Genomic DNA, 25,252 nt, shown 5'->3' with positions numbered 1-25,252 from the left:
TCTCATGTAATCAGGCTATTTTGTTTCTTGTTTAGGTTCCTGCAGCTTTGAAAAAATCCCAACCAGCAGCTGGAAGAGTGGACATGAAGACCAGTCTTAAAGGAGAAACATTTGGGCTGAGCAGAAGCACATTAACAAACCAGTAGGAACTGCAGGAATGAAGAGACTTTTGTTGTTACAGGGTGGACTTTGGACTCTTTCCTTGTATTTGTTCTTCCTTACTGAAAACTGCAAGAATTTCTAAACTTGCTAATTTAATATATAATTTTTGCCAAAAACCTACAATGAAATTTTTAATGCTCACGCACATAAGGAGAGAAACACGAGGGCAAATAGCAAAATGCTTTCTATTGTAGTTTCACCTCCACCCCATGTATGTGCCTTTAGTTTTCTGTATCACATACATGTACTTACTTTTTGGGCATTCTCATTTGTAGTGTTTCTGTCAAATGCTGCTTTGCTTAATGGCTCTTCTTACAGAGAACAATTTTTGGCTTAAAGAAGGAAGCAGTCAGGACTGATCAATAATTCTGGTTCTGAACTGCAGATTTAGGAATCTGACTTCAAAGAAAAACCCATCCCAAGAGTGACTTCTTGAATGGATTTTTAAGGCAGAGAACAGGTTTTCTAAAGCAAAAGCATACGTGCATCTCTTGTGAAGCATGACTTCTAGATTGGTGGCAATGAGAAAAAAGGAGCAATAAAAGGCTTTGAAATGTAGCTGCTAATCTTGTATATTCCTTAGCAATTAATTTAGGCTCCAAACAGCAGTTCTAGGCACAGGGCAAGTGGGCCTGTGGATAATGCCCACTTGAGTTTTCCATCTGACACTGTTTCAACACACATTGATACAGCTGCAGTTTAACACAGTCCTTGTGTTGCCATAATTCAAATTCTGGTAAAAATCATCAGACAGGTTGTTGGTTTTTCTTAAGGTGGGCTTAAGAAAAGCTTTCTCTCTTTCCTCCAAGACAAAGCATGGACTAGCCTGCACCACAGTAAGTAGCCAGGTTAGTTAAAGGTCTAGCCTGCACCACATTAAGTAGCCAGGTTAGTTAAAGATGTGGAAGCCTGATGTCCTGTGATAGGCTGAAGGAAGGAGTAAAAGCCTTATGGCAACTATTTCTGTTTGTTCTTAGGACTTCTCTTTAAGGATGTAGTTATCCACTGGTTTCTCTCAGGTTGTAGAGGGAGCATGAAATGTGTCTAAATCACGTCACACTCTGTCCATTTCTTCTTTGGGATTTTTTAATCTATCTGTAACACGGTGAGCAGCTCCTTAGGTGCTACCATGTAAATCATTGTACTGGCAGGGTTGAAAAGACAGTAGCTGTAGCTGTGAACATTCTTCTCAGGACTAATGAGTAAAAGATGGAAATAAAAAGGTTCATAAATTAAAGTTGTCCAGGCCTGTGATTCTGGTTTGGTTCAAGTCAGTTGTATGTGGTTACTTTTCAACAGGTCTTCTGTACATGACTTTTAAGTACAGATTCTAATGGCATGGGAAGGTGAGAAAGAGAATGGGGCTTGTAATGCTTCTGAGTTTTTTAGCTGATTTTTTTGCAGCCTTTAAGCTTAGCAGGTAAAGTAGTAAAAAATCACCCAACTGAGCAGTCCAATTGCAAAAAACAATTACATACCTTGGCTGATAAACCCCAGGAATCTCAGTGTGTGAAGGGGGATAGATGCTGATATTTTCAAATGAGCTGTAGTTTCTTTAGGCCAGAACTGATATTGGTGCATCTGTTAGGGAAGCTTTGTCGTGAGCTTTTTTGCAGGGAGGCTTCTGTGAACTCCTTTTGACTCTTTACCTGTACATAATTGACTCAAATAACACAATAAAAACATAGAGCGAAAGACATGTCTTCTACAAGACTGCTTTTTATCTACAGACATATGCAAATGTTTGAAGTTTTTCTTAAAATTCAAGTAATCAAAATGCAGTCAAGTGCAATAAAATTATATGGAGGTCATACATAGAAAAAAAGCCAGTGGAGAGTGTATGCTCAGAATGGAATTGCTACAGAACATACTAGTTCTGTCCATTTTGATTTGAAGAGAAAATCTTTATTCTGCCCTTAAAAGGACACTGCTTGTTTTGCCTCATACCACAGTTAACAGATTTGTAACATAAGTACTGCAATCCCAGTTGTAGCCAGTTACTTTTTTTCACAAAGTTCAGATTTAACTTCTTTTTTAAAGTGTTCTGCTATTCGGGCAAGTCCTCAAAATAGATACCAGAATGCATTGTAAATCAAGCTAATGTTCATCTTTCTTTTTTTGATTGGTTTAGAACAACATCCTTGAGAAAGAATTCATAGGAAGGTAGGTTGAGGTGTTCAATTTTGGAGTATGACCTTTAGAATTCTGTGCAATTTTATATAAAATAAAAATAATGCCTTGACTTTATGAAGGAAGCAAGAGAGAAAACACACATATGTGTCTACAGACTAGCATTGGTAATAATTGTATCAACACATTCTGCTGCTCAAGTTGTTTAATAGATAATTGATACACACTGTTAAACCCGCATCATACAAAATTAGTGTTAATTAATTAAAGACAATACTGTTAACAATAAAAGCCATTAACAACTCTATGTTACCATGGTCATGGAATTTTACACAAAAGCAGAAAGGATGTCAAGAGTAATCAGCCAAATTGCATTTTCTCAAACTTTATCAGTCTTGCTTGTTCTTTTTTTTTCCTGGGAGATCTGAGCTGCACTACACCCTCAATGCACGCCTCAAGACTTGAGAGAGAGAAGAGAGAGAGACAGTCCTGTTGATCAGCATCCACATTTCTGTCAGTCTTAAAGCTGTCCCTGCTCCATTCTTATTATTTTGTCAGTAAGTTTCCATAACTTAGAATCCTTAGCACAATATGTAAGAATTGTAAATGCTGTGCTGCAGTTTCCCAGTTTTGTCAAGAAGATACTCAGATCTGGCCAGGAAAGAAGGTGGCCAGTGAACATTCCTTATACAGCCAACTACTACTACCAAAAATGCAGCTGCTTGCTCATTTCAACCTCTAAAAGGTTTTCAGACCAGCTTGCTTGCTCTAGATAAGCGATGCTGCTGCCCACCACAATTCAGCAAAAGCTTGCTGATAGGGTATGTTGGTTTGTGTGGGCTCAGGAAAGTAGCACAAATACTACAGAGGTTCTTCACTAGAAGACCAGGTGTGCCCTGGTCTTTAAGGCTACTGTGAACTTCTAGAGTGAGTAGACAAAAAGCCTTCCACCAAGGCGAGCTTTCGCAGAACTTCTCTCTGCTGCCACTACAACTTCTTTCTGCAGGGATAAAGAGCAAAGGTTAGGAAAAGGCAACTGCAGGTGCATGGCTGCCTTAAGCTTCTCTCGTGGATTTTGACCATCTCATTAGTGTCATATAGAAATGTGATGGGAAATGAGAGAGCAACCCACCTCATCGGAGTAGCAATTAAGAAGATAGTTTGGCAAAACAGACTATTTATTCAGGGAACTGGAGCAAGCTGGAACCAAATGAAATCAGTCTCTTGCCCATATAAACTGCTTCTCAGGGCTAAGATCAATAGGGATGAAGGGGGAGTGTGGACTAGATGGTGCTATAGCAAGAGAAAGCAACTGCTTGGAGAATGGCCTCACTTGCACTTAGCCATGCCTGTATTTCAGGTGTTGGATTATGCACCCTAATCTAGCTGAGAAGAATTTCCAGGTGTTTCTCCATCACATGTTTTAACACATGAAGTCAAACACCATTTGTTGAAGACCTCCTCATCCTGGTACTGAGGCTTCCTCTGTACTGACACAGAGAACCCCAGTCCTCATGGAGGTTATGTTAGAGTGAGCAGAACATTGGAACTCAGCCAAACAAGCACTAAGTAACCTACCAGCTGAAAAAAAGGCTCCTCAGTGCATCATACAAATGTAGCAACTGGTGTTTGGTAAAAAAATGGGCATCTGAGGGAAGCAAAGAGAAACAGGCACATAAACACGTCCTAAACCAGTCAGGTAGGAACTGGACCTCTGTGCTTAGAAACACAAGACATATGAACAGCGTTCACTGCAGGTGATAGCCAGGACAGCAAGCCTGTAAAGACTAAATGAGAGGGAGGTTTTGGGTGCCTGGTTTGCTCTACAGCTGAGCATCCACTTTGCATACAGGTTGGCATGAAGCTGGGAAGGCACCTATGCTGCATTTCCCATGGAACCTTTCAGCATACTCTTAAGCAGTTTAGAATTCAGACTACCTTAAAGTGATTCAAATTTTTTAATTTAGGTGCCAAAATTTTAGCAACTCCATAGCTCATCAGTCTATAAAATGGGTTTAATTATTGGTTCAGAGAGTAACTTAACTATGTAAAGAACTTAAGACTTGAAAATATGTAAGATACATGTGAGGTGTTAGCTAGTATATGCAAATGAGGTAGAAGGATGATATGAAACAACCAACCACAGTAATTTTTCTCACCTTTCTTTCAGATTTCACAGTGGTAACGGAACTCCCAAATCTTGATAGTTCCTGTAAAATAACATTGCTGGTTATAATGCTGCTAAGTTTTTTTAAGTAGGACTTTTTAGTTTCTCTCAGTAATTTGTTTTCTGGTTACTTACCTCTGGAGAAATCAGGACATACTGTGCCTAAAGAAGAAAAAAAAAGAGGAAATAAAAGGTCAGTGGAAGAGAGTAGGAGACCAGTATGATAACCCTGGCTCCTAAACAGCAAAGTAATTTAAGAACAAACAGGAGGAACCTGACAGTTTTGCCCAGATTCAGAAGCCTGAGAAAACCTTTTGTTTTCTGGAACGAAGGCAGAACACACTTGGTATTTGTACTGGATGTAATTAATTAGTTGTCATTCTAAACTTATGTCCAGAATTCATTTTCAGGTACTCTTACCCAGTCCTCAGGACAAGGAGATGTCCATGATGTGCAGTGGCCTGTCACATTCCCTGAGGATGCCTGTCTGCCATTGAAAATATAAACACGGCCAGCAGCCCCACCAGCCAGGATTGAGGTGACACCGTTAGTCCGCAGTGGGGATGCCACAATCATTTCATCTGCACATATTTCAAAGAGGATATAAGACAGCAGAAGTGAATTGATGGTAGACCAAAACACAGGAGAGCTGGCATTTACAGGCCTCTAGATACCGAAATTTCTATTAATGATGGCAAGTAAAATATTTCAATTTCTGATTGAGTTGCTTGGGATTTTAGAGAGGCCTCCCTGTAAGGCACAATGGAATACTAGTACAATTCAATTGAACTGTGTATAGCACTCGTATGAATATGTAGATGACCAATTTTCCTGTTGCCAAAAGTCAAACACTTCACTTCTGGTCTAGAGTCATCAAGCTTTACCTAGCCCATCGCTATCCAGATCACTTAGGTATATGTCTCCTCCGAAACGAGAAAACCTCCTGTCCCCACTGAATGCACTGAGCAGAGAAGGCTTGGTGCTGTTTGACAGGTCATATACCAGAGCCAATCCAGCTTGATGCAGCACTGAGGACATAAATAAGATCCTAGACAAGCTGTCTGGAAAAAAAAAAAAAACACCAAAAACCAGATGTTGAGCATCAGATACAGGAACTCAGGTTTAATACTTAAAATTATAGGTAATACTGGCATTACATAAAATGGACAATTAATATAATGTATCAAATGACATCAACAATTATATGGGATTAACACTAATTAGCATAGGAAAAAAAAATCTTTTAGTCATAGTACCAGGGGAGAAATCCATTCAAGTTAGACTTCAGCAGTTTGACATCCTCAGTTCCTTGCTGTCTACTGTCACAATGAGGACAAAATACTGTGTTGTTTCAAGTCTGAGAAATATGCAGTCTACTAGAAAATCATTATTACATAAAAAATGCAAAGTAGTAATGCTGTTAAGCCCATTTTAAAGAAGGAAGAAGACCCACTGAAGTTGAGGCACAGTCAAGAGGACTGTACATATAAGGCGTACAGGTACAGGTGATTACAGTGACTTCTAATTTTTTTTTTTTTAATTACATAGAAATTTAAAGATCCCTTTTCCCTTAAACATTGTATCTCTACTCAAGTCATGCAGAAACAAACATCCTAAAGCAGAAATGGTCTCCAATTTTCAGGACATACCTGCAGTAGGTGCACCCACCACCAAAACTTTCCTTGTGTTCCCAGCCACAGACAGCACACCACTGGCCAGAGAAAAACCCATTCTGCCCATCTCCTGTTAGATTTTAAAAACACCTATGTAATTTCTACAGAAAGTCACTTCACTTCAAATTATTCACAAATAATCACAACTTATTCCCATACTAAAGAAGCAGCCCTACCTTGTCTCCAGTTATCTCAAACCAGCGTTCTGTACTCGGTGGGTTATACCCGTACACCTTCCCAACACTCTGTCTGACATCCAGCAAGAGGGGATTGCAGCTTCAATTACAATGCAAAATAAATTTGTATCTAACAACATACTATTGAACATGTTCTTCCCTTTTACTTTGGAATAATAATGCCTGAAAAATTCTAGAAATCTACTTCAGTAATTCCCATACTTGTTCTAACTAATTACACAATACTTAGAGTGTATACTTGATCTGTCTATCCACTTTTTTATCATCTAATACATCTTCATGTTTAATTTGCTTTTAAAAATACTATCTCAAAGTAAGCGCTATCCATATAGTTATTTAAGGCACATTTACCCATCAGCATTTTTGTGACCCCTCTCCTCCCTCTTCAAGGAAACCCAAGAAATTCTTAGGTGTCTTTAAATAACAAAGACGTGCTCTAGAGAGTGTCTAAAAACCCTTGTCTTCATAAAGAAGGGTGAAGACATAAAACTATTAATTTAATAAAAATATTCTAAGCAGAACAAAAAGGAAACTTCCTAAAAAGCTGGAAGTCTAATCTATTGCAAATCTTAAACCTTGCAGAAGTAGAGCTGAGTGGAGAAGACTGCAAGCTGTCACATGCAACACACCTAGAACAAGTCTTCCATGTAGGGCTACCAATCAGCAGTAATGTCACATTCTCCAGCTGGCAGCTGGCAAGTGAAAATCCAAACCAAGCATAGTTTTCTTCCCCCTGCACCATCCAGTTGGCATCCTGTACTGACAGAAGTCCTGAGAGACCAGAAAAAAATATGAGTTAAATCTTGGTGTGCCCTGGCATTGAAAAACCCATTTGCAATCCTCCACTGATTCATCCTATGACAACAAGTTTCTCTGTGCAAAGTTACACTGTTCATGACATGGCATCAGTAGTTGTTGACTTTGCTTGCTCACCGTGCAGCTCTACTGGCTGGTGAAAGCTTTCATTTGACACAGCCTGTTTCTCAATCCTTCCAATAGCCTACTCCAGCCTGCCCTAAATTACTGTTTATCAGAGCTTGTAATTCTTCAAGGATGCTGGGTGGGAGAGCTTCAGACCATTCTGGCTATAATTTAAATAAGTAATCCTGTGCTTTGGTTTTACAAAAATGTCAGTTAGCAGTGTTTTCAAATCCATGTTCTTGTTGTTCCTAATTTTACATTAATTAGAACAAGCTGCAAAAATTAAGCATTAATGTAATAAAATCTCAATTACATGATTCTGACAAAGCTGCCCAAGCTTTATTATTTAGTTCCATATATGACATTTCCTCCCTCATTCACTAGAAACCTCATCACCTGTATTCATTCACTTGTAGCATTCCTCTTTAGCCACATGAAGGAACGTCCAGAATGATAAATATTCATTTGTTGAGGTTCATTTGCAATTTTCCAAGAAAGAGCAGTGAGCCTACCCTGGACTCACAATAGATGGTTGAATCCATTGCTTTAGTAAAGTTCCCAACACAGTTTGCCACAACTGTTCTTACATCCAAGCTGGGACATTGCAGTCCAGATGGACAGAAAACCAGATGGGAAAAATCTGGTAGAGATTATCCCTCTGACAAGAGCAGAGAACCATGTGTTGTTCTCTGAATGCCTGCAACAAGTGGAGTGCCTTCAGGGGATCAATTTTTTGACTCATCCTGTTGGTCACTTTATTATAAAATATTTAGACAAGGTGACAAGATGCCCTTTTTGAAGCTGGCAGATTACAGGAGATGTAGGGGGGTAGTCTCATTCAGAGGCACCCAGGCAGGCTGGAGTAACAGGCTGACAGGAGCCTCACAAAATTCAGTGAGGACAAATGCAAAGCCTGACCCTGGGAAAGGAGATGCCCTTGCACAGATACAGCTGGAGACGGACTAGCTGAAGAGCTGCCGTGTGGAAAAGGCCCTGGAGATCCTGGTGGGCAGGGAGTGAGTGTGAGGCTCTGACAGCAGACAGCCAGAGTGCCTCAGACAATGTAAGCAGGAGCATGGCAAAGAGACTGAGAGAAGTGATTGTTCCCTAGATCACACCTATAATACGTCATTCCCTAACAGCAAAGATGTTGACAAACTGGAGTAAGTTTAGTGAGGATGTTCCATGCTTTCTGTGCCTGTAAGGTCACTATGCATGGTGGGAGGACAATAGACAATGAACATAAACTGAAACGAGAAAGGTTCATACTGGTTCATAGTTTTTTTCCCTATGAGGACTGCCAAGAAGTAGAACTGCCTGGGGCGTCTCTGCAATTTCTACCACTGGAGGTTTTAAGATGCAGCTGGACAAAGGCCTGAGCAATTTGGTCTGGCTTCACAGCTTGAGTAAGAGGGACACCCTCTGAGATCACTTCAAACCTGAATTATGCCGTGATTAATAAGGAACAAATAACCAGTCACATAAACTGTGGGAGGGGTTAATTTACTCAGCAAATATTACCTTGGTGACTCCTGTTGAAATGAGAGTAAAATGCAACCACAAATCCTCTCTGCTTCCCACCACCGGGTGCATATGGAGAGCCCACAACCAGATCAGCATTTCCATTCCCATCAACATCAGCTGCCAGGAGGGACCAACCAAGATTACAGTAGGAATACTGCAATAAACAGTTAGTTTAAGCCTGAAATAGAACTGAAACCATCAATTCTGTAGCAAAATAGAGCAACTTAATTCTAAAGACCTAAATTTGCTTTTGACCAAATTACCCTCCCACTGCCTGGCTTCAATTTTGTTTTCTGAGGTTTTTTGTTTGGTTTGGGTCAGGGTTTTTTGGTGGCTTTTTTTGGTTTTGAGAGCTAATGCACCTTTCTAGTCATCCTGCTGCCTTCCTTCACTGGGGTATAAATGTCTTTCCCAAGTACAATCAATCCAACCAAGCACCTGCTTGCTCTATCCCCATCAGTCTAAATTTCCTTGCAATGATAAGTTGAATTTTAACATTCTTTTTTTAAGCCCATAAGCTCTTTTCCCCTTTATCTCACCTCCTGCCTCTGTAGCCCTGTGCTAGCCTGGCTAACAGTGCAGTATAAACAGGACATTTCATTAGCAATATACCTGACAAGTAATGGTAATGTTTGGCTGAGGCGCCAAGCCTTTTCCCTCAGTTCCAAAGTAGACATACACAGCACCCTGAACAGCAGAAAAAGAAAATAAGTCATGAGAGCACCTGGATGTCAGTATCTAGTATGAAATGCAAGGTCAATCAAAACGAGTGGAACAGTTTTGCAAAGGCTATTCATACAACTTCATTTTCCCTCTCAGAGCTTTCCCATAATACTTTCTTTCCCACCCCAAACCTAAGAATATTCATGGGTAATTGGTACTGTTGTAACCAAGCAACAAAGTAGAGAAGTACATGTTCATCATACTGTGTGTAAGGAGCAAGGGCAGCATAGTGTATTTATGCTCATAATACACATGTTCAGATGGCTCAAATTTTGACAATTATTATTTAATGCAATGGCACAACAGACGCACACAATTTTCCAAGTGATGAGTCTAAATAAAAGCAACTTAAATTCTTATTTAGACAGCTAAATTAGTACCTAAAATTCTGAAGAGTTTTAAGCTTAATGCATATAGTCTAAATCAAAACATTTTGCGTCTCAGTTTGCATGGCCTAAAAATATTCAGGGACCATTATATGGGCTTATCTCATAAGCTGCAAGTCATTAAGCCTCTGTAACTTGATTATTTTAGCAAGTGTGTCTGTGTTCATATCATATTTTAGATGATATCATTTGTTGGCCTTGTGACAGCATTCATATGACAAAATTCATTGACCCATGAAGTCCATTCCAGACTCTCTGTTCCTAAACAAAAAGGGTACCTTTGTATTTCATTAATGGCTCCTTACATTTCCAGCATGTCAGTGCTGCAAAGAGTGGTTTAGATTTCTAATGTGCAAAAAGGCCACTGAAAGAGAACTACAGGTAGCTGTCATTGCTGTAGTCAAAGTACCCACAAAGGTTATAAACTTCAGTTCAAATTACAATGTCACCTTGAGCAACAACAGAAATTCTCTTTCTCATTTCAATGTTTAAAAATTATATATAAATAAAAACATTCCATTTGGAGAACTAAAAAAAACCTCCAAAAAACAACAAACCCACGTTTGTAGCTTACTTTGTAAGTAAGAAACTGAGATCCCACAGAAGGTGCTCCAATTGCCAGATCTGGCACCCCATCCTCATTGAAGTCCAGGACTGCCAAGGCAGAACCAAATCTTCCTGAAGGCTAAAAGAAAAGGGATTGCTCTCATGTTTCCCAGTCAAAACCATGAAAAACAAATGCACATTTGCACAGGGAATAACTGGCAACAGATGACAAAAGTCTATCCCAACAATTCTTTTTCTTCTAAGGAATAACCCCTATGACAACACACCTAATTCAAAGTCAACTGTGTTAAAATTAAGGACAACTAAATATAATATGGTGCTGCTTGGCTATTTCCTCTCCTGAGTCCAGTGCACCATTGATGTCAAGTGTATGGTCTTTCCTGTTGACAGCATTATGACTGGGAACCACTAAAACACTCTGTAAGAAGATAGAAGCTGTTACTCCACAATTTATAACCACAGAAACAAACTAAAAGGAAATCTATCTCATTTCTCCATATTATCTTCTTTATGAATAAAGGTATTTTCTACAGAAGATCATATTTAACACCCAAAAGGGTCATTTGCTCTTACTCCTTGGTTACAAACCAGCCACCACCATGTCTGAGAGTTTTCTCTTTTTTTTTTTTTTTTCCTATACTCTTACTACAGACAAAATTATCTGGGGAGAAGTTATCAATTAATGAAGAAATGTAGACTCAAAGGAATTAAAACATATAAAATTAATAATTGTCAATTAAAAAGGACAGGAAACACAATATTTTCTTAAATGCAGGCACCAGAATTAGCTATACTGTGACTTACAGAGACACAACCTGAATTTTATTTAAGGGCACTTTATAGTCTAATACTCACTTACCTGGTACAGTAAAGGAAGTGAACCTACAGATCACCATCACTTCAAGTGTTCCTGGGACTTTATGAATGATTATTTTTCTTGAAAAGCATATGACATCCTATGACATCAGGGGGAGTGTTTCAGGAATAATACTCATACACATTAATGATACTATTGCTCATTCAAAATTCTCCAATTTTCAGGCAAAAAAAAATTAAGTGACAAATTTTTGCCTTGTCTCCTTACCTGATGACCCTGTAGTACTTGGTCAGCTTTCCCATCCAGATCCATGTCCTCTGGTGGCAAACCTGACTGGTTGCCATAGACCACATACACCCTTCCAATCTGAACATGGCCCATAGTGCTGTACCCTGGTGCTCCAGCCACCAGATCTTCATATCCATCCTGGTTTAGGTCAGCTGAGATCAGTGCCCTGTACAGCAAGGGAGTATACAAAATCAGCTTTAGTTTCCAGTCTACCACAACATTAGTGGAAAAAGCCCTGATAAATCAGATAAACCAGGACTTTTGTTTCCCCATATTTATTTGTAAAGATCTATAGAGCATTTAAAATATTATATAATTATTTGTGTTTTCTTGATTTAAGTAAAACCAGAAGAATCATCTTCCATCAATGCATCTGAGATCTGTAGGAAATGCTTTTTACTGACATTAGGCACCTGAGAGCAATCAGAGCAAGGAGCATTAAAAAGGGCTGTTTACATATGACAAAGAATACCAAAAAAAAAAAAAAGACGACAAATAAAGAAAAGAACTTAACTATCTTTTAAACTGAACATCTTTTTTATTTAATGGACTTAGGAGATAAGCAAAAGAATCCAGGTCTCAGTAATATGCTGGAGTTTAGAGAGGGACCATGGAAAGAACTAATTACTGTTAATTTAGCCAGTGTGAAGTAAACTCAAGAATTAAATCCAAATTTTGAGACAGAATAAGGCAAGTTAAATAAGCAGCAATGCAAATTTGTTTTATTACTCTTCCTTGTTGCAGGTCAAGGAAGAACCTCATTGGCAAGGAGAGAGAATATGCCTCTCTCTCTCCTGATTCTATCTCTGAACTCCCTACTAGTCTAGAGTATTTCCAAGAGGTCTTGCTAGACATCATCAATCATCAGCTCATGACAGATGATTAATTTTGCACAAACATTATTCAACAACCAAAAATAGGTAGCAATGATTTTTTACTGCTCAGAACTAGAGACATTAGAATTAGACAACTAGTTCTAATGTTGGTGCCTTCCATTCTGACCTTGATCAACATCTGAAAGAAAAATCTTAAGCATTAACTTGCTGTTCTGGTCATACAATATAAGACATTTCCTCAGATTTGTACCTTGTACCAATTGACTTGTACTGTCACCTTAGAACAGTATTCAAAGGATCAGCAACAATATTTTGGTAGATACTCAAAATTTTCAGAAATTAAGAGGAAAGTGGGATGAAAAAAATTACTAACCATCCAAGCCTCGCATAGGGTGAAGTCAGAAAATATGAAGCTGCTGGCTTGGAGATGTGCTTAGAAGATTTCTGATGTGTAGCTCCTAATGCTCTCCAGACATTGGTTTTAAAAGCATGGTTTATCAAGCGGAGGGATTTCTGAAATAAAAATAATAAAGGGACACAACAGTGGTTAAAACTCCAGAGGCTGAAATTCCAGAATGCTTTGGGACACCTCAAAAATCAAACCACCAGCAATGGAAATCACCACACAGATTTAAGAGGAGTCTGACTCAGATAATAAGCACCATTTTAGAAAGACAAAAATCTGTATACTTCAAAGGGAGCACTACTAATCATTCACTGCTATGCTTTGCTGGGAGTTCTTAACCCAGAAAAGCCATCATACGTCTATAAAATGTAAATACTAAATATATATTTTGTATTTTTTGGCATTGCAGGATGTGTTCGAACTTTGCTATACAATGAGCAAAGTTTAAAAATTGAGTATTTATGATGTACACATATACATTAACAATGGTACTGGAATGTCCATGTAGTCAAAGACCATCCAGATACCCTGCTCCTTTATGCAGCATTTCAGACAGAAACAAGAACAATATTATACAGAGATGACTTTTACCTGACACATCTGTTACTTCTCACTTACTGTTGCCCAAGGCTGTATGTCAAACTGAACTCCTCTCTCTGTATAGTTTATATTCTTCTCAAGTGTTTCTGAAAGCAAAGAAGTTGTATTCTTGTGATGTTCATGTTTTGATTGTTTGTTTCTGCTAAAATAAAGAAGGCAGTCATAAGAATTAATATAACTGAAATAAAGACTCGAGGTAATAGCCACTCTTAGATTCTGCACAGTTCCTTTATACAAAAACTTAGTTATTCATGCTAAGAGAATCTCAAATTCAAACACAAAAAAATTAGCCAAAATATCTCTAATTTTCAGTACCTCACTGTCCACCTTAGCAGAAGACTCTCCTTTCATCACTGAAAGGAGATGTCTTCTTCTTCAAGCTTAAACCATCAGAACTATACTTACATGTGGCTGTCCTTGTGCTCCTTTGTGCAGTTTATGAACAGAGGGTTCTCAGGCAGGTAGCAGTCACTAAAGAAGAATACAGAGAATGCACTTTAAAGATTTTACCACAGTGGAAATGAAACTAAAAATACAACTTTTATACTTACTGATTCCTCTGTCAGAAGTCATCAGTTTTCTCAAGAAAATCAAAATCAGAGCATCATCATAACCCTTAGAAACCCCATGATGTTTATTTGGTGACCTTGATTAGATTCTGTATGAATATCACGTCTTTATACAGCTCTTGAAGGAAACTTATTGCAACATGCATGCATATGAATCTAAAGCACTTTAAATCAAAGTGTTACAAAAAGCATAAAAGATTGTGCCATTCTGCATTTCAAGCATAATTTCCCAAAATAGCAACAGTGGTATTTTCCATATAAATGGATGGATTAATTGCCACTGTTGGTCTTCTAAAGAAGAAAGGTTGTATTTGTTATAGAGCTGTTCAAGGTTAAACTTCTATAATATGAAATTGTGAGTAGAAGCCTAAGCTTAAACAGTAGAATATATATACTCCTAGTCTTCCTAATCCTATTTGCCTTCAGAGTCTGAAGGTAATATCTGACCTCTCCTCAAAAGGGACATCTTTGCCGAGTGATGGCAGCAGCCAAAAGGTGCAGACTCAGATTGCCAGTCCAGGCAGAACCTCAGGGCATGGCTATGTAACATTTAAGCAAACCCTTGCACATGTCTTAAAGAATGCCCCAAATTTTCCCTGGTAAGTATCACCTGGACATGCCAGAGGCACGCTAGGGCAAATGAGTGTGAACACATAAAAAATACAAATGCAAGGCCTGCATAATCCTGTGCACCCAGGTAAAAGACAGACATGGAAATCCCCTTGTCCTAGTGAGGATCTAAAGCTCAGCACCTATTCTAGCAAAGATCCTGCCTTAAGTTGAACAGTTAAGTGGGTGCCAGCACTTGACTACTGCATTTCATAGTTGTTTGCCACACACTATACCTGGTTCCATTCTCTAGCATATGGCTCGTCAGCTCAAAAATGTTGTTGGTCCAGAATGCCATGTCATCCACTCCCCCAAGGAAATATTCGTGGAACTTGTCCACCAGAAATGGAGATTTACTAGCAATTGTTGGAAAAAGCTAAGGGACAGGCAACATACTCAGTAAGATGGATCACATCGTCTCCATGCTCATTTTTATAAAGAAAACAGAAAACCAACCTTGCCAACAAGAAGCCTTTCTCCATGCCTGAAAAAAAAAAAAGAAATAAAATTTGCTTAATTTAATATTTAATATTTTAACTAATTTTTTTCAAAAGTCCTATATGGTAAATCCTATGCAAGTCATTACATTTCCGTATTGATTGTTAATACATTTTTAAAGTTGTAATGTAAAACAAGATAAACTTTATTGCCCTTAATTTTGAAGGATTCACAGTTTTTGTAGATGTTGTGTGACTATTGGTAATTAACTGAAATACAGGATACAGCTAAGCTGTTCAGGATATTCAAAAGCAGACACTGCCAGATATCCAAAGTCTTTTATGAATTATTCTTGGACTTGAAGGGATCTACATAGAGTCTAGATAAGAGATTCCTTCAGTGCATGATAATTATACTGCTAACTCACTACAGTGCAATGGTACTTGAAGACACAGCTGTTCTCAGATAAATAGGCATAAATACGTTATATATATAAATGCATTAAATAGCCAAGATTCACCATCTGTGGTGTAATAATTTACCAGTTATTATGTAGTCCAACTTTGAATCCCAGTCATTAAAAAAATTCAGATGTTCTGTGATTTTGGGGTCTAGGAGGGAGTCTTCATTGCTGACATCAATATGTAAGTTGTTTAAAATATGATTATCATATTTCTCCTACATATGTTTCACTTACAAAAGCTCAGGCAGAGTTATTCAACTTACAGTTCAAAAAACAGCAGATAAGTACATTCAGCAATTGTGCTTTCAGTTATGATCTCTTTTCCATAAAATTCCTTATAGATAGCAGCTAGGTCTTTGACAGGTACATACCTGAAAACAAAAAGAATGTATTATAACACTAGATGATCCACATCACCCGATAAAATATTGCAGTTCTTGTAATAACAACAGACTATAAGATATTCCAAATTTCAAAAGACTATATAAGGTCATGAAGATCTACGAATACCAGGACTGCACATGCAACTGTGAAGAAAAAATAGCGGATATCTAAGTCTTCTGCTCATTTTTATGCTTTTAAAACTGAATTCAACATCCTCAACTTCCCAAAGTTTAAATATATCTCACAGATATTGTAGCTTAACTGAGTTATTTAACTAGCTGCTTGGACATTCCAGCAAAAAGTTTTCACTAGTTATTTTACATATAGCTACTTATAACTTAAGACATAAATAATTTAACCTTTTTTGCTGTGTTCCTATACATAAAACTCTCTTCTGTCCTTCCAGTTTTTATGTCAAAGAACATTAAATACGCATATAATGTTACCGAACTCATAACATTTGAAAGAGTTGCAAGGGGTTTTTTGAAAGAAAAATAGAGGACAGCATTTAAAAAAAAAACATATTAAAACAGAATCAGGTGATATTATATGTAATTTTATTAAATATGATTATACAAAATCCCCCATTAAATATGAAAGAAGGCAACCTCATTATCTTACCAACTTGATGCCAGGTAACTGAAGTCCAGCTCAAACTGACTCACCACATCTCCTCCTGAGGATGAAAGAATGAAAAAAGCCCCACACAGCCCAACAAACAAAACCTGTTAGGTATCTGTAATGGGTAACAGGGTGCACGAAGCTATGTATGGCTCTTCTACATGCATTTATATGGCAGATCTTCCAGCTGTATATTTAGAATACACAAATTGTTCACCTGAAAGTATGCTGCACATTTTATACCTCTGGAGAATAATGTACAATTTAAAATCACAGTAGTGACTCCATCCATATCTTAGCATCCTTTGGTCTGCATTTTGGCTTTAATCCAAATGTCCATATGCCTTATCACATCTCCTGAAACCTGAGGAAAGGTACAGCAGGACTTTGCAAGCCATGGGGGAGGGCAAGAATACAGTGTCCATATGCCATCCTTAACTCCTGCATTGCACAGGACAAGAGCCAGAATCAACCACCATGGTTTTGAAGAGGACTTATTCCAATACAAGGATCTATGATTGGCAAACAGAAACATTACCAAAATCTCCAACACTGTGAGCCTCTGAGTATGAACCACGAAAATCAATCTGGAGAAAGAGAAAAACAAGACAACTGCCTGTTTCTTTTCATATGAGCAGAAACAAACTCTCCAAGCAACACTAATGGTTAAAGGTCCCAAACCAGACCAGCTTCACTCTTATGAAGTTTGTGGCATTGTGTCTCTCCAAAAATCTTCCTGAAACAGGGCTCTAGCTTTTCTCTTTCTTCCCCACCACAGTCCAAAGCAAAGCTATCCATTCCAATAAATCCAGTTATATGAATAAATAAAATGATACAGGCTTACTTCTCCCATGGCCTTTAGAAATCCTTGGTCGATGCCCAGGCTATGCCAGCTAACATCTGCCACGATATGTGAAGCAATTCCAAACAGGAACGCCACCAGCTTCTCTGTAGCCTACACAACAACAATCCATTTGTCTGTCATTTTATTCCTGTCTTTAAGAAAATGTTAGCATTTTCTGTATATAAATTTGTCCTAGGGTGACGTTAGGATGCCGTTATCCCCATTCGTGTGTGTGTAATTTATGCTGGATATTGTGTTCTGTGCCTTTAAGACTGGCAGAGTGAAAGTTTTGTTTTGGGCCTCTTATCAGCCACTCAGCGGGACATACAGACAGTACATAGTGCTGCTTTTTGCTTTTGCTCTTGCTTCTGCTTTGCTTCTGCTTTGCTTCTGCTTTGCTTTTGCTTGCTCTTGCTTTTTTCCCTCTTCTCATTAGTGAATTTAGCTAAACAGTCCAAATTCCTTCCTGCACTGTTTCCCCTCTCCTGTTTGGACCTGCCAACTGTTCGGGACTGGGACCTGGAAACACCAAGAGAGTTTGCATCTTGTGGCTGCAGCAGCTGCCCCAGCACCGGAGGGACTGATAACAGCGACCACTCCCAGGAGAGACTTTCTGAATTTGTCATTTTTTTTCAGAGCAGAGAAAGAGTGGTGTCATCCGGTACTGTTCATTTTGTGTGCTGGGGGGTGCAGTGCCTGTTAAATAAACAGGTTCTTTCCACTTCTCTCCAAGGAATTCTTCCCGAACCGGTTGGGGGGAGGGGCCGTGTGGGTTTGCTTTCTGAAGAAGCCCCTTTTTGGGGATTCTCTCCCAAATTTGCCCTAAACCAGGACAGCATTAAACAAGGATACAGGTGAGAAGCTCTTATAGTCCAAGAGTTTATCAAGACAAAGTGCTGACCGCTCATTTCTTGATGCTGTGGTCAACTTTTGTTACTTAAGAAGCTTTAAGCAGTTTATACAGCCCAAGGGCATAGAATTACATGATTGATGTGAGGGTAATTTGCATACTTCAAGTTAAATGTATACCAAACTGTTTTTCTGGACCAAGGATAAACACTTCCAAGGACTGAACTCTGCCATCATGGTTGTTGTATAGGCAGACAGAGGAGAGAACTACATTCCTCTGCATGCTCACTTTTGACAAACTGCTCTTCATTTCACAAGTAAGAAATCTAAAACGTGTCTGGTTTTCAAATGGCAAACCCAAACCAGATCTCACAGGAATGCAATACCATGAATTATATTTAAAAGTCTGGACCTATGAAATGTATGCACTAGACCACAGTGGAAATAACTGACAGACTTTATATGGAAACTGTAAGTTTTTTGTATGGTAAAGATTGAAACATTAAAGATTAAATATTAAAATTTAAAAGTGTTACTATATTCGCAGAGACTTTAATATAAAAATGTTGGGTTTTTCTACACCTCAAAAATGATGAAATTACAACTAGTGAAGAGGAAGAAAAAAACTGAAAACAAAGTCAATCAAGCAAAATTAATCAATTTTCTTACCTCTTCCCAAGGCTGAGGATAATTCCTTCTGATGTAGTCAATACTTGCTTTGAGAAATGGTGACCAGTGGGTGTCTTCAGACACATCATGGAACATTCCTATTGCAATAAAATTATACCAGTATTTGATTTATTCTTTGGGGGAAAATTAAATAGAAAAAAAAAAAAAAAAATAAAGAGTTTTTCTCCATTAAAAACCCCACAGATTTTTGTTCAATTTCATGTCAGACAGATGACACATTTTGCACTCCAGCTAATGAAAAGAGCCAAAAGAGACATACTTTTATCTGATTCATACTAACAAAACAGATACTAGATTTACCTTCTATGATTTTGGTTTGAAGCATCTGAAAATTTTGTGCCTGCTCCTTTTCTCTATGCCTGTGAGTAGGTACAGTACAATGAAAAGCTGCCTCCCAAGCAGAGAGGATAAAGAGAGCTGACAGAGAACCTGTTGACTAAATTAATGCATCCACTTGTATGGCAGAAAAGCTGTAGGGAATGGCAGCCAACTCAAAATGCCATGTTTTCTGCCAGGTATCAGTTTCCACAGGGCAGAGACAGGCTATGTCATCATTATCACCCCAATCAGTTTCAAGAGGAAGGCAAACTAGCCAAGATACAGTCAGTGTAGGAGCAGGAAAAAGGGAGGAAAGCAGGAAAAAATAGATTTCATTTAGAAGAATCATTTACTACTCTCACCTGAATTTAGGCAGAAAGATTGTGTAGGATCTAACAGTGACCTTGCCTAAAAATATCTGTGTACCTACATAAAGCTAAGTGCAAAGGGAGTCTGACATAAAGAGATCAACCAGCACTCAATGTTAAATTCTCTAAGGGGGAAGAAGGTAGGTGGGAGATTGTTCAGACCATCAGTACTCTTGGAGGAAGAGTGTGTGTTTGTTGACACAGCAAAGAGAAACTGCACAGTGTTAGGGTAGATTAAACACAGAGAGAGCAGACCTTGGGGGGCAATTCAGTTACCTTTTGGCCTCTTGACATATTACAGTGCAGCTAAACTAGATAAAAGAAGGATGGCTCTTGCTTAGCAAAACCAGAGTAGCCTTCTACATCTAAGCTTGTCTCCTGCTCAAAGAGGCAGTCTGGATGGCTTTGTTCTTGATCTTGTCACACTCAGTTAAAACAGCTCAGGTCTGAAGAGGCATCTATTTCTTCCATATTAACTAAGGAAACTGCTGACAAGTGGTTCGACTCTAACAAGGCAAGACAGACTTCAAGGTTAGTGAAGGAATGAAGACTGGATACTGTAGATAGAGAAGCTCTGACCTGGTATAAGACAGACCAAAATGGTTAGAAGAGAAAGATGAGATAGATAGACAGATAGATAGACAGATAGATAGATAGATAGATAGATAGATAGATAGACAGACAGATAGATAGATATAAGCAACTGAAGTAGGAACTGAAAAAAATCCCAGGAGAGTATCAGTCATGAAAACAAGGAAAGCAAGACTGAAGTTTGGGACAAGAGTTAGCAGAGCCAGGCAGAAAACTGAGATGAGTGACCTAACGAGTGACAGAAGACAAAACCAGCATTAAATGCCAGAACAGAGAGGTGATTTGGATGTGAACTGAGCACATCAGGATATGAAGCAGCCTATAGTTGGCATAACCAACAGGCAGCATCAACAACCTCTGTCTGAGAAAAATGAGAACTTTGGCTGCAACTGTGTGATTTGGCTCTAAACCAAAGAAAGATCCTAACTACCCCTCAAATTTCATGGAATTTGCATGGCCCAGTAAAATAAGCTATTTCCAATACTTTAAACTTGCACAAATATCTCAACAATATTGAAGCCAGTAAAGCCAGATATCCTCACACAAAGTACATACCACTGCCCTGTCTCTGGTATCTGCCTAAACACCCTAATAGCTTGTACCTGGAGGACAGACTCTTTATTCCATTTGCTAACTGCTCAGATTTACCCTTTCAGTAGCAAATATCCTACAGCAAGGCCTGACTGGCTGTTTTATAGCTCTAATGTTGCTGAAGAAGCTGCTTATGATCAAGAGCTGACCATTCAGAGCTGAAAAATCAGGGGACCACTTGCAAGTCAAGACATTTTACAGCTATTGCAAGAGGGTGCTAATTTTGTACTGCAGACTTTTGATCTGCAAGCAGCAAAATTAAGACTGACATTAATTTCCAACAAGAAGATTAAAAGGCAAAAGACTGCACTCTGCAATAAAAAAAGGCTTAAAACAGGGATGTTATTAACACTTGCCTGCTCACCCACCCCCAGCAGGTCCTACACTATTTTGTTGCTGTGGGATTTTTAGATTGTCCTATCCTCTTCTTGACTGATCTGATAGAAACTAATAATTTTTAACACAGAAATAGCTTTAGGCCTTCCCTAAGATTTATAAAAAAACATCATTTTGTCTTTTCTGTACTTAGTAATCTGACCTAATTTAGTCAAACAGCATCCTTCTATCAAAATGTCCTACCCATTAAATAGTTATATTTACCCAATAGTTACTTTCTAAAACATTTTCAAATGTGTTATGTTATTTTAAATTACTACAAAAAGGCTCTAACAAAAACGGTGGATAGTTTTTGCAGGAAAGCATTTTTGGCCATACTTCATTTCTTACAATATAACCATTGTCAACACACTAAATTCTGTAAGATTTCCACAGAAAAATAGAATTGCTATAACATTGGATTTATAAAGCTTCTCTTACCACCTTTGCAGATTGAAGGATAAAAGGCATCAGGATAAATGCTTCCAGCCTGAAAGGCATCTTGGTGATTTAGTAATAACTGGGGAAAGGATGGGGGGAAAGGAATCAGAATGCTATTGCACAGGACAAAACCCCATTTTACTGCCAACATCAAATATACATTCTAAATAGCCAGCAAAATACAACTAGTATCTTGGTAAAATACACCATGTAGTGCACAAAACCTTGTTGTCATTTGCTGTCCTTAGGTTTATTAAATCTGCTTTCCCACAGTCCTCTACTGATTCTTCTAATACAACTGCTCACATAGAATATGACTAAAGAAGATAGGAAAACATGCAAGAAACCACACAAAATATATATATACACACTGGTATAATTGCTGTATTTCTGTATTAATATTCAGAAACAGTCACATTATTTTGAATAAAAAAAGGTAAAAAATACATTCTGGGCACAATATTGATGCATACATTACTGAGAATAATAAAGAAAGGCAAGAAGACAGAAAGAAAAGCATTCAGAAGAGAGTTGTACAAAATTAAGGAATAATATGCTTCCTACCTTTCTATAATTAACACTTCCTTCATGGTTAGTGAAAAATTCCAGAGCTCTATGTGCTGAAAAACAATATATTGAAGTGTTGATTTACAGGTACTGTGTCCAGGCCCACATTTTGGTAGAAGCAGTAGAAGAACCAGAAGACATCACATTTTCATACCTAAGACAAGCACCAAGTGTATGAAAACACCATTTCTCACAGAACTGTGTACCTGTGAGAAGGTGTGTGTTTTCTCACCTAGGGAGTTAATAAGGAAGTGCTCTTTCTGTGGCACATCTTCAGTCTCTCTCTAATCCCTAGCTCCTGAGCTGACCAGCCAAGCTGATCACAGGGAAATGAACTCCCCATGTCCAGAAATGAGCTACAGCAGTGAACTGACAGGACCACACACAGCACATGTAAAGCATGGACCATAAAGTTTTAGCTGTACTCAAGCTTCAATATTGCTCTTAACAGTGAAAAAGGTATGTTGGGAATCAATGTGGGTGTTTACAACTTGATTAATTTTTAACATGCATTGAAAGTCACAAAAATCTAAAGATAAATAAGCAAGGTAAATAACACTACTTATTCACTGAACTGGCAGATATTCTTACTGCCAAAATCTTTATTTAGGTGGCATAACAAGTGAATGAAATTACATCCTTTTCATTAATGAAGTCTCCTAATTAATATTAGATCCAGGAATAATCTAGCAACACTATTTTAAAAGTACTTAACATTTCCTCTAAAGCTATTTCCAAAGATTAATTTGTTCCTTACCAAATAAATCACAACACAAAAAAGCCCCAAAAAACCAAACAACAAAACAAACAAACAAAAAAGTTCTCCTACCAAATCCAAAACAATCCATTACTATTCTGGAATAAGATCTAGACAAAACTGTAGAGGTTTGAATGATCTTTCACTTTGAATTTTACCCAATAATCTAAATCATCCTTATACAAGTAAGATACCTTAAAGACCAGTCTTGCACCAGAAGAGAAACAGCAACAAAATAGTAAGTAATACTATAAATTTTTAAGGCTCAGACATTTCTACACATATCTCTGATTCCAGCGTGGGAGAGCTTCAGTTTGACAGTTTGCTTTTTCTGCCTCACACCTCCCCTGCACTTCTCTCACTACTCAAGTGGGCCCAGATTCTACAACTCCACCTTCACAAGGAATTTTATGTCAGATCCCCACAGTCCCACAGAACCTCACAAGTCTGACAGGAACCCCCAGGGCAAAGAGCTTCCCCACTCGGACCTGCGTACAGGCACGGCCGTGCAAGTAGGACACAGCACAGCTCTGCCAAGCACACTGAACACCATCAACATTCTGAACAGGCAGAGCTTTTCACCATTTTAAAAGTACATTCAAAATTCTGTCCAGGATTTCTTTGGTGCTGGCTTTGAGTAAGAGGAATTCCTTTCTACAGTTTGTTGTTTGTTTTTTTTTTCATTTTTGCATTTTTGTTTTTGTTTTGTTTTTGTTTGTTTGCTTGCTTGTTTTTGTTTTCCTGGAGTACTCAGTGTTCGAATTTTGGAAATATTTTCATCTTATCATCATAGACTTTTATATGAACAACAACAAGAGCACTCATTTTAGCAGCATCAGAGCTGATCACAGTTTAACGTAATTTTCCGACACACGGACAAAACCTGTTGTAAACTATAACCCAATAGTTCAGGGTATGCACAACTCCTCAGGCAACCAAGATCTTTATATTATATAAACACAACTTTTCTGCAACATGCTCCCTTGATTAGAAAAAGAAAAAAAAAATTACTGTTTTGGGACAGATCTGTAAGCTTCTCTTTGCAGATTTTTTTTTTTCCCCAAACACACTCTATTCTGGCAAATCTGTTATTTCAAGTCTTCAGAAGCTTGTTCTCAGTAATTAGAGCCCTGAGCTTGCAGTGTGGTGTGCACTTGCCTAACCTCAGGCAGCACGGCTTCTCATACAGATTATTATGGGTTTCTTGACACATTGTTAGGAAAAGCAAATTGTTCCAGGATGCTGACCACGGGTACAACACTCAGTAAGGGAACACACTCCAGTATCAAACACCATGAATAATCCCTGTCTTTAAATTGTTCAAAGTTGCATGCATTGTATTCAGTACTTAAAGTCTGAGAAAATTACCTGAATAAAGGCAACATTCTACATTTTACCATCTGTTTGAGCAATGGATTTAGAAACAAAACCAGAAGAACAAACAACATAAACTGTCAATTATTATGAGTAACTCAGAATAACCTCACACTGCTTGTGTTTGTGCTCGCAAAACTGCGGAAGAAAACAGATTTTAAAAATAGCACAGGCAAACAAGAAATTCAAAACAGAAATATTTCTCCATTTTGATGTCCGCTCAGTTCTCTCCTTCATTCTCTACAAATCTAGGCTGTTCTGGCTACAGAGAGCAACGTATCAGAAAGAGACACAGAACAAAATTTTAATGCTGTTAGTTACAGACAGAAACACACTACAGAATTTTATCTACTTGTGCAGGTATGGCATAATTAATACAGAATGATTTAAAAACAGAGTTACCACAAAGAACTTGTGTTATTCCTTAATTTCAATATAACAATCTCACAAATTGCCTAAAGCATTCCTTTTATTTCTCCAAACCAAACTCTGTCTGCGTAGGAGTCACAGACAAAAACATTCCAGTTACATAATGCCTGTGTCTTAGGAGACGGAAAAATACGCAACCCAAGTCAACTCAAGTATTTTACTTACAAAACCAGTAAAATTTCAAACTCCAAAAATCAAATTTCTCACTTATTCTATCTGTTATTCACATTTTTAAAATTATGTAGACTGCTTGTTACTTTAACATTATTTCTTCCTTCTGCTTTCCAGCTGAATCTGAATTTACTTCTCTTCACAAGAAATTCAAAACACAAGAAAATCCATTTTGAACATGTCTTACCTATTTCAACATGTGTTGAAATTCCACACGGGATACATCTCTGACAGAAATGGTAGAGTATAACCAGCGAGACAGACCAAATCTTCAGACCAACCATGATGCTGGCTCCAACTGTGGTTTTCAGAAGCCTGGAACAGTAGCACTGTGACCTTTGAAATGTAGGTTACGGAGCATGCCTTTTCTTTCACACATATTGCTGACACAGCAAGCAAACGACTG

General features: G+C 38.1%; 2 protein-coding genes across 5 annotated transcripts in view; one reads left to right on the top strand and one right to left on the bottom strand.

The window, feature by feature from the left end:
* Nucleotides 1–2,599, top strand: part of MRS2 (magnesium transporter MRS2) — a 13,626-nt gene extending 11,027 nt beyond the window's left edge. The window contains exon 11 of the mRNA XM_059851385.1: nt 36–2,599. Coding sequence (XP_059707368.1) covers nt 36–146 — 111 coding nt within the window. The 3' untranslated portion in view covers nt 147–2,599. The remainder of the gene's footprint in view (nt 1–35) is intronic.
* GPLD1 (glycosylphosphatidylinositol specific phospholipase D1) lies at nt 2,046–25,252 on the bottom strand. Of its 4 annotated transcripts, none has more exons than XM_059851346.1 (25): nt 25,034–25,250; nt 22,113–22,168; nt 21,549–21,627; nt 18,844–18,941; nt 17,326–17,436; nt 17,020–17,068; nt 16,482–16,536; nt 15,740–15,847; nt 15,032–15,059; nt 14,812–14,951; nt 13,803–13,868; nt 13,416–13,539; nt 12,765–12,904; nt 11,535–11,721; nt 10,458–10,568; nt 9,387–9,461; nt 8,772–8,928; nt 6,959–7,100; nt 6,309–6,381; nt 6,109–6,202; nt 5,344–5,520; nt 4,880–5,040; nt 4,595–4,621; nt 4,452–4,502; nt 2,046–3,292 (listed from the first exon to the last, which is right to left on the bottom strand). In XM_059851346.1, exons 1-25 carry the CDS (start codon nt 25,128–25,130, stop codon nt 3,215–3,217), a joined length of 2,484 nt encoding a protein of 827 aa, XP_059707329.1. In that variant the 5' UTR covers nt 25,131–25,250; the 3' UTR covers nt 2,046–3,214. The 4 variants fall into 4 exon arrangements, with proteins under 4 accessions (XP_059707329.1, XP_059707320.1, XP_059707310.1 ...); XM_059851337.1 differs by having other exon boundaries at nt 6,309–6,408; nt 13,416–13,536; nt 25,034–25,244; XM_059851327.1 differs by having other exon boundaries at nt 6,309–6,408; nt 25,034–25,241.

Source organism: Haemorhous mexicanus, chromosome 1 (genome assembly GCF_027477595.1).
Source record: "Haemorhous mexicanus isolate bHaeMex1 chromosome 1, bHaeMex1.pri, whole genome shotgun sequence".
NCBI classification, from domain to species: domain Eukaryota; kingdom Metazoa; phylum Chordata; class Aves; order Passeriformes; family Fringillidae; genus Haemorhous; species Haemorhous mexicanus.
This window is presented reverse-complemented; position numbering and strand designations above follow the sequence as displayed.

Coding starts and splice junctions, on each gene's coding strand:
- GPLD1 (XM_059851327.1), bottom strand. CDS start 25,130: ATGGTTGGTCTGAAGATTTGGTCTGTCTCGCTGGTTATACTCTACCAT. Junction 10,569..11,534: donor AAGTACTACAGGGTCATCAG/GTAAGGAGACAA, acceptor CTTTTCTTTTAG/CCTTCAGGAAGATTTGGTTC. Junction 5,521..6,108: donor GGTGGGTGCACCTACTGCAG/GTATGTCCTGAA, acceptor TTTTTTTTCCAG/ACAGCTTGTCTAGGATCTTA.